At 38.8% G+C, this 9190-nt stretch overlaps 1 protein-coding gene across 1 annotated transcript; it reads right to left on the reverse strand.

Moving 5' to 3' along the window:
* Positions 1-252: 252 nt before the first annotated feature.
* Positions 253-1677, reverse strand: LOC133287010 (uncharacterized). Its single transcript, XM_061484547.1, has one exon. It carries the CDS (start codon positions 1675-1677, stop codon positions 253-255), a length of 1425 nt encoding a protein of 474 aa, XP_061340531.1.
* Positions 1678-9190: the final 7513 nt, after the last annotated feature.

Genomic DNA, 9190 nt, shown 5'->3' on the forward strand with positions numbered 1-9190 from the left:
AAAGATTGTCTCTAGGACACCCATTTACTAACAATCCACACACAAACGCAGACTACCATCCTTCTTCTTAATAAGAATGGCTGGAGCACCCTACGGAGAAGTACTGGGCTTGATGAATTCTTTTGACAAAAGCTCTTCTATTTGTTTCTTCAGTTCCTGAAGTTCCAAAGGTGTCATACGGTAAGGAGAAATGGAAATAGGCCCAACTCCAGGCAGAAGTTCAATGGGAAATTCTATCTCCCGATGAGGAGGTTATCGAGGAATTTCATCGGGGAACACCTCCTTGAATTCATTAACAACCGGAATATTTTGAAGTTGAGTATCAATCGTACTCTCAGACCCAATCGACAACAGATACCCTTCAGCTCCCCGAAGGAGTTCTTTTCTAACTTGTAATAAAGAAGTAGTAGCAAAAGACTGAAAATTACCATCTTTCGAAGGAACAATGACCTTTCCTGCTTGACAATCTAAAGTTATTCCGTTCTCCGCCAACCAGTCCATACCGATAATCACCTCAAGACTGAATACCAATAGAACCACTAAATTCACTGTATAAGTACTTCCTTCAAATTGCAGAATACAACCCCTGCAGATTTTTGATGCAGTACAAGATCCTCCAGTAGGAGTACTGATTTGTAACTCATAAGGTAACAGAGCCAGGGTGAGACCAAGTCTCAGTGCAGCATGCCCCGCAATAAAAGAACCTGATGCTCCAGAATAAAAAATAACAGAGAGAGGATAACCATTCAGAATTACATTACCTCGGATCAGATTCGAATACTTTTGAGCTTCATCTGCATCAAGGGTGAACACCCGAGCTTGAGTAGGAGGATGATTGGCATTCTGTTGGCAATCAGAAATGAAGTGTCCCGACTGTCCACACCTGTAGCACAAATTGTTCCCGCGTCGGCAAATACCAGTATGATTCTTTCCACAAGTAGTACAAGCATTGGGACCTTGTCGCCCGGCTGATGATTGTCCAGGAGTATTATTCTTCTTGAAGTTTCCAGTCCGAGGTTGCAATTGCGGACCCTTGCCTCTATTCATTCCGGTAATCTTTCTGAAGAACCAACCAACTTTACTTCCTCCTTGTGATTGCGCTGGCTGTTTAGACAAATTCTTAGCTTCATTTATAATTTCTTCTGCTTGCCAACTCTGATTGATCAATTCAGGAAGAGTATGATTTGTTGACATAAGCTTGCGGATCTCTGGATGCAGTCCACTTTCATATTTTTCCACCTGCCACTCTTCATCATAAATGTTCCGATCAAAATTAGTATATTCCATCAGCTGCCCAAACTTTGCAATATATTCATTGACAGTCATATTATTCTGCCGTACTGCCAGCAACTCAGTGTGTTTCATTCTCCTCATCGCCTTAGGGAAATACTTGTCAAGAAAAACCTGTCTGAACACCGTCCAAGTCAGATCAACATGTTGTGCTCGAAGCAAAGCCCTTGCACTCGTCCACCAAGTTAAAGCTTCATCAATCAGCTGATATGAGGCATAGTCAACCCTGTGAGCTTCAGGACATCCCATACGTTCAAAGATGTGTTCAATCATCTGCAACCATCTTGCTGCAATCTCTGGATTATCCCCACCTTCAAACGTAGGTGGCTGAAAATTTCGGAAGTCTTTCAACCTCCGCCTAGCAATTTGCTCAGCATTGTCATGCATCTGGGGTTGGTTCAGATTCTGATGTCTATGAGCAAGACAAAAATCAGAATACCATGGTTCTCATAGATTTTTAAGACCAACATTTCGAATAACAAGTGTCTCCAAAACAGAATTTCAATGAGTCCAAGTCCAAGGGCAGATTACAAATAATGTCTAACAGAATACATATCCATAGGCACATGTGAGCAACAATTCAGAATTTCATGCATTAGCTAATAGTCACAAAAGGCTTAGCCACCTAACACTTACCTTGGAGTGTCCAAATATTAACCAAACAGCACCAAAATCAGCCCACACTCTAGGAATTATGCGCACCTAAGCAAGTGTACAACAAGTCAGAATTTTCTGCATGCTATCCTATAATTTATAATCAATTCTCATGCCTCCCAATTCTTGTATTTTAATCGGTTTACCATGCTCCTTATACTAACCCAATTTCTGACTTCATATTAATTTAGTAACTTGTTAACAGTAATAAAATTCAAGGTTTTCCAACACATGCAGATTCGGTTTTCATCATTAAAAAGATGCTCAGGATTTTTAGTTACATAACCATTTCTTCTAAGCCTATGGTGCGCTAAGGGGGACCTAAAGCATGCTGTCCAACTAAGTTTAATTCATGCAATGCTAAGTACAACAATCTAGTCCAACAAAACATTTTCCCCAACGATGGAGGCTACATTTCAAGCTCCAAAAAAAATCAATTCTTTGTGCTTGTAAGCACTAGGTCCAAGCGGTCACAAGGGCAAAAGGAAAGGAAGAGAAATGACAACATCTACCCCCTAAAATACACATGCAAGGCTGAACAGTGAGAAAAAGGAAGGCTTGAGGTTCGACTCACCTCCTGTGTGTACCCAAAATCACAAATCGACCAAGAGAGGAGCAGCCAAGGAATGAGTAACACCCTAATCCTTCTTTTGCTCCAAGATTTTGGACTTTAGCTACATGCAAACAGAGAAATGGTTCCATCAAAATCGAGAGGAGTGTGAAGGAACAAGGAAGAGATGAACACCTTACCTTCTTACTAGATGATGTTCGGACAACAAGGAAAAAGGAAGGGGAAGATGCTTAGGTATTTTGCTCCCTGCTCATGGAGCTCACGGCTTGAGGGAAATGAAGAGATGAGATAAAATTTTCTTTGTGTTCTATCCCTAGGGGTTTATGGTTTTGAGAGGAAATGAGGAGATGAGAGGCTGATTTTTGGTTCTGACTCAAATGAAGAGCAATCAGATTTGGGGTTGGTGCCTTGTCTTGCGCATAGGGAAAAAGAAAAACTAAAGTGAGGCTGATTAGGTTGCTAACAATGACCAGATTATTACTTTGCTTTCCCCCCTTTCATGCGCACAAGGAGGGATAAGGTGGTAGGAAGTTGTTCTAGCCAATAGAAAGACATGCAAGCAGATTTCCTTCCCTTTATTGGTTGCATGGGGCGGATGGCTGATGGAGTTTGGACACCCTTACAAGCATTCAGCTTGCTTTCTCATCATACAATGCGCATGGGAAGGGGTATAAGGGTGGATGTGAGTTGCCATGTGGGGCTTCTTAACCAATAATGGAGTGACATGAAATTTCCTTAGGATAAGAGTAGAGTTTAGCTAAAGGACCATGTGTAAGTGTAGGAAAATCTTGGGCTGAATTATACCTCAATTTAGAGGCTTAAGGCCGACGCCCTAATGGGTCCTATGGTCCAAAAATTTTAGTCTCCTAATAGATCACCTATCACATGTAATATGCCACTAATTATTATTTAATGTACCCTCTTAATTATTAACTAAGATGTTTATACGTCGTAAATAAAATTAATCACATACTTCTAACTAGTATTCGATTTCCCAAAGCATATACTCACATATAACTGCAACTATAATAATTTTCCTAATTCAAATTAATACTACCCTAAATATATATACATATGATTCGAATTCAAGACATGTATTCACGTTACTAATGGCAATTTGTATAAATTCCTAATTTTTACGGTATATTACAGATTGACCCAAGATATACAATGAAGATTTGATCAAGATTTCTGAGCAAGAGACAAACTCTATAAATAAAGACTCATACCCTAGAGGCAAACAATCTTTGGCTGGAGAGAATTGAGAGAATTCTTGAAGGCTCACGCTGGAGATCAGGATTCCGATGGAGTTGAAGACTGAAGACCATTGATTCTTCTTCTTTTCTTTTTCTTTCATGAACAATTTTTCTTATTTTAATTTGTTTAAGCCAGCTATGTCTGGTTAGTTTGTTTTTGTAGTTGGGATCACGGACCCAATGTGAATCCTTTATAATTTCTATATTGTTTTTATAAGTTAATTAGTTAGTTTGTTTTATTCTATCTGTGTTAATTCTTCCATACTCTATTTAGAACTGATCACTCTAAATTATAGGGCTTTGAGGGTTATAGGACTCACAATAGACATATTGGGATTTTAATCTGGACAAAGGTAGAATAACAATTTGTGCATGACCTAGACATAGGCTTACATAGATTGCAAACTTATAATTCATTTGCTTAATGCTTGAGTCAAGAGGGATTACTGGGACACTAGGATTCTAATTGGGTTAAAGGGTTGAAATCGCTAAGACATTAGGGTTCAACTATTTTATAAGAAAATAATGAATTGTCTGAGCAAACGAATTAATTAATTATAAAATACAATATATGAATATAAGGGAGGATCGAAGGTGAAGTGCATCCTGGCTACATCCTTTTTACAAATTTCTATCAATATTTTTTTACGTTCTTGATCTTTTCTTGCATGCGTTGGAAATTAATTGTTTTTAATTTTCTGTTTTAAATATTATTTTATTTTAAATTCTGTTTTGAAATTATAAACACTCAATTACTTTCACAAACCAAACCAAACCAATTTTATTTTCCAACTTAAGGGGAATAGTTAAACTAGTACTTGGTGCATTAATCCTCGTGGAAACGATACTCTACTTATCAATTTATTACTTGAAACGAACGGTATACTTGCCGATTTCGCAACAGGTAATGTAAAACAACTCAACTTAGCTTTTCACTAAAAAGGCAATGAAACGTCCTTCTTGCATTAGAACAGCTCAAATACCTATTCCTGAGGCATCGCACTTGTAACAGCCCATTGTACACCGGTATTGTTAACATTAATTATGATATTAAGTGCAGTTACAATCACAACATTTCATTCATAAAAATGCGAGTAAACTTTTTTCGTTTATTACACGAGCATTTAAAACAATAAAAAGCGTAATAAATAAAAGTTGTGGCCGTAACTGTAAAATCTTCGCGAAATAATTATTTAAACAACTTTTATAACATATATTACTTCTCTCAAGTCACTAAGGGGTTCCCATAAACCCACTTAGCTAAAATCTCACTTTTACGTTTTCTACCTATCCGAACATGGTTCGGTCTTTAATTTTCTGCGGACAAACTGCATACGACAAGTCTCCCATCTTTAGTATGTTATTCTAAACTCAATTAACTTTCTAGGAATCTATCACACGAGTCATAAAGTTTTCGTTTTCTTCAGATATCGCCGTTTGAAGTTGGACAAGCAATTCTGCCAGCCAACCCCAAAATAGCTCCAAACATCCTTCACTAAATCAATTACTGCAGAAAATATACTCAACCAATTGCTCTCAAATTTTTATACAACATACTAGACGCCTCAAGATTCAATTTGATATATCATACACCTAATTTTACTAAGAAACGAAGCGGGAATAAATTTCCCAATTTCGGTCCAGAACAGCCCCATGTGCCCCACAGAACAGTCTGTGTTCTCTGCCTTCTACAGACCGATCCCAAACCCAAAAAATCCCAAATTTTGACACGAGACAGAGGACATCTCAAGCTTCAGAACATCGTATGGCACGTCCCTATCAGACCTCTGAGGAGGGAGATATGCTCTCCCAAAGTTTGCCTAAACTCTGCCAATTTCTAAAAAATTCGCCAGAGTTTCCTTTGTTTTTTCAATAATCCCCAAGTTTGCACAAGTGATCTATGACCTCAAAATGTACCTAATAATCATTGGGTGGCACACACAAGGATCAACAATGCCTTGGGGCTCTTACAACCCATCACAGTTTATATTAATTTACTCAATTCATATCACATCGCTTACTTTGTTAACACTTAACATATTTCAATCATCAAGGTTCATTTGCATGCATTTTCTAAACATACACATAATCATAATCCTAAAATAAGCCTATGGCCCTTTCATCATATTACATATGTTTCATGGTTATATCAACCCATGTACAAATTGCAAGGCTTCCAATGAAATATTACAAACCTTAACCTTCAAATAATACATAATAAATACTCCAAAATTAACATGATAAAGAATCCTCAAAATGACATAATCCAAATGTAACTAGATTTAGGTAAAAATGGCATGAACAAATATGACAATAAATCTCCTCCTACATCCATATGCAATGTCTAAGTCTAGCCTAGGCCCAATGGCCACCAAATGCAAAATAAATAATCGTATGTCTCACTCATCCCATGGGCTTCTTGCCCACCGCTCCTGCACCACTGCTACCTCCTGAAATAAAGTTTCCAAAGCGGGATGAGATATACGAATATATTTCAGTAACCAGAGGTTCTGGAGAATACTCCGCTCAATGGCTCACTTCGATGCATATAAATAACATAACATAACATCTTAAAACGAGATAAAGCAAGGGATTTAGTGAAATAGGAGAGCATAGGGATACAAAATACGACGAAGCTGGAACGGTCAATGCCAAAACCACGCAACGTCCAGCCTGTTGGCCTCGGCATATAAGCCTACGGGTCTCAACCAAGGCGTGTTCCCAGAACATCAAACCAAGGCACCCTCCATCCAATACCACTCGAGACTTCCTAGTGTGCTCCTATCCGGATCACACACCACGACCCTAGGTTAACCGGAACTCCCTCTCGGAGACCTATCAGTGGAAGTCCGTAACGCTCGAACTGGCCAGAGACACAGTACATCCTATGTACCAACACATACTATATGCATGAACATGTTATCCTATATTACTTACATACACTTCCTACCATCACCCTCAACGGGCATGGTGGAACACACAAGGGGATCAAGCCCCAGTACCAAGAGGTTACCTGTATAATCCTCTCCACGTAGCTCCAATGCAATATATATTTCGAGCTCGTTACACAACAGAAATGCCTACACAGAGGACATTCACAATTAATTACCATTCATACAAACACCTGCAAGTTATTAACTCTACAAGCATGGTTCCATAATACTCACCACAATCCCACTTGGTCCGGGACCAAGGGCAACCCACCGAGCTCACGGTTCGGGGTTCAAATCCATGTACGACAACCTACAATGACCATGTACCGATCATCAACACACGACAAATCTATCAAAATCCAAAAACGTCAAATTCTCCTCCCCCACTAGTGAGGTTCGGCCAACAATTCCCTCCACGTGTTTTCTGTAACAGCTCATTGTACACCGGTATTGTTAACATTAATTATGATATTAAGCGCAGTTACAATCACAACAATTCATTTATAAAAATGCAAGTAAACTTTTTTCGTTTATTACGCGAACATTTAAAACAATAAAAGCGTAATAATTAAAAGCTGTGACCGTAACTGTAAACTCTTGCAGAATACTTATTTAGAATACTTTTATAACTTATTTTGCTTACTACAAGTCACTAAGGGGTTCCCATAAACTGACTTAGCTAATTTCTCAGTTTTACATTTTCTACCTATCTGAACATGGTTTGGTCTTTAATTTTCTGCGGATAGACCATATTCTATAAGCCTCCCATCATTTGATATATTATTCTAAACTCAATTACCATTCTAGGAAGCTATCACACGAGTTATTTAGAGCTCGTTTGCTCCGGATATCGCCGCTTAAAGTTGGACAAGCAAAATTGCCAACCAACCCCAAAACAACTTCAAACATCTCTCACTCTACGAATTAGTGCAGAAAATCCACTCAACCAATTGCTCTCAAATTTTGATACAACAAACTATACAACTCAAGCTTCAATTTGATATATCATACACTTAATTGTACTAAGAAACGAAGCGGGAATAAATTTCCCAAAACCGGTCCAGAACTGCCACATGTGCAGTGAGCAAATGGGCAGTCTGCACTCTCTACCTTCTACAAGTCGACGTTCAACCCAGAATTTTACCACAAGATAGAGGAATTCTCAAGCTTCAAAATGGTGTATGGTACGTCCCTATCGGACCTCTGTGGAGGGAGATATTCTCTCCCGAAGTTCGCCTAAATTATGCCAATTTCTAGAAATTTCGCCAGAGTTTCCTTTATTTTTACAAAAATTCCCAAATTTGCTAATGTGATCTAGACCTCAAATGTACCTAATAATCATTGGGTGGAACACACAAGGACCAACATAGCCTTGGGGCACTTACAACCCATCACAATTTATCTTACTTATACAATACGTATCACATTGCTTCCTTTATTAATACTTAATATGTTTCAATCATCAAAGTCCAATTGCATACATTTGCTAATCATACACATAATCATAATCCTAAAATAGGCCTATTGCCCTTTCATCATATTACATATGCTTCACATTACACAAGATCCAAATACAATATTTACAATTCTCAAAATTACAACATAATTCATAAGTCTCCAAATGTCATAAACTACATGTATCTAGACTTAGGCAAAATAGCATGAACAAATATGACATAAATCTCATCCTAACAACATATACAATGTTCTTGCCCTAAGTCTAGCCTAGGCCCAATGGCCATCAAAATGCAAAAAGTATAAAGTCCTCCAACGACTCATCCTACGGGTTTCTTGCCCGCCGCTCCTGCACCACTACTGCCTCCTGAAATAAAGCCCCCAAGACGAGGTGAGATATACGAATATATGTCAATAACCCAAAGGTTTCGGAGAAAACTCCGCCCAATGGCTCACTTCGATGCATATAAATAATATAAAATAACATTTTGAAAAACGGGATATAGCAAGGGATTTAGAGAAACTGGGGAACATAGGGATACAAAATACGACGAAGCTAGAATGGTCGCTACCAAAACAATGCAACGTCGTGCCTAATGGCTCGACATATAAGCCTACGGGTCACAACCAAGGCGTGTTCCTAGAACATCAAATCGAGGCACCCTTCCCATCCATATACACCCGAGACTTCCTAGTGTGCTCTTATTCGGATCCCACACCACGACCCTAGGTCAACTGGAACTCCCTCTCGGAGACCTATCCAGTGGAAGTCCGAAACGCCCGAAGGCAAACTATCTACTGGCCAGAGACTCGGTACATCCTATGTACCAACACACATACTAAATGCATGATCATGTTATTCTACATTACTTACATACATTTCCTACCATCACCCTCAACGGGCATGGTGGAACACACAAAGGGATCAAGCCCCAGTACCAAGAGGTTACCTGTTTAGTCCTCTTCACTTAGCTCCCAATAAAATATTCTCCGAGCTCTTTATACAGCAGAAATGCCTACACAGAGGATAT

The sequence above is a fragment of the Gastrolobium bilobum genome, unplaced genomic scaffold (assembly GCF_033153095.1).
Source record: "Gastrolobium bilobum isolate Gb01-03AN ecotype WA unplaced genomic scaffold, APGP_CSIRO_Gbil_v1 utg28765, whole genome shotgun sequence".
NCBI classification, from domain to species: Eukaryota; Viridiplantae; Streptophyta; class Magnoliopsida; order Fabales; family Fabaceae; genus Gastrolobium; species Gastrolobium bilobum.

Coding starts and splice junctions, on each gene's coding strand:
- LOC133287010 (XM_061484547.1), bottom strand. CDS start 1,677: ATGCATGACAATGCTGAGCAAATTGCTAGGCGGAGGTTGAAAGACTTC.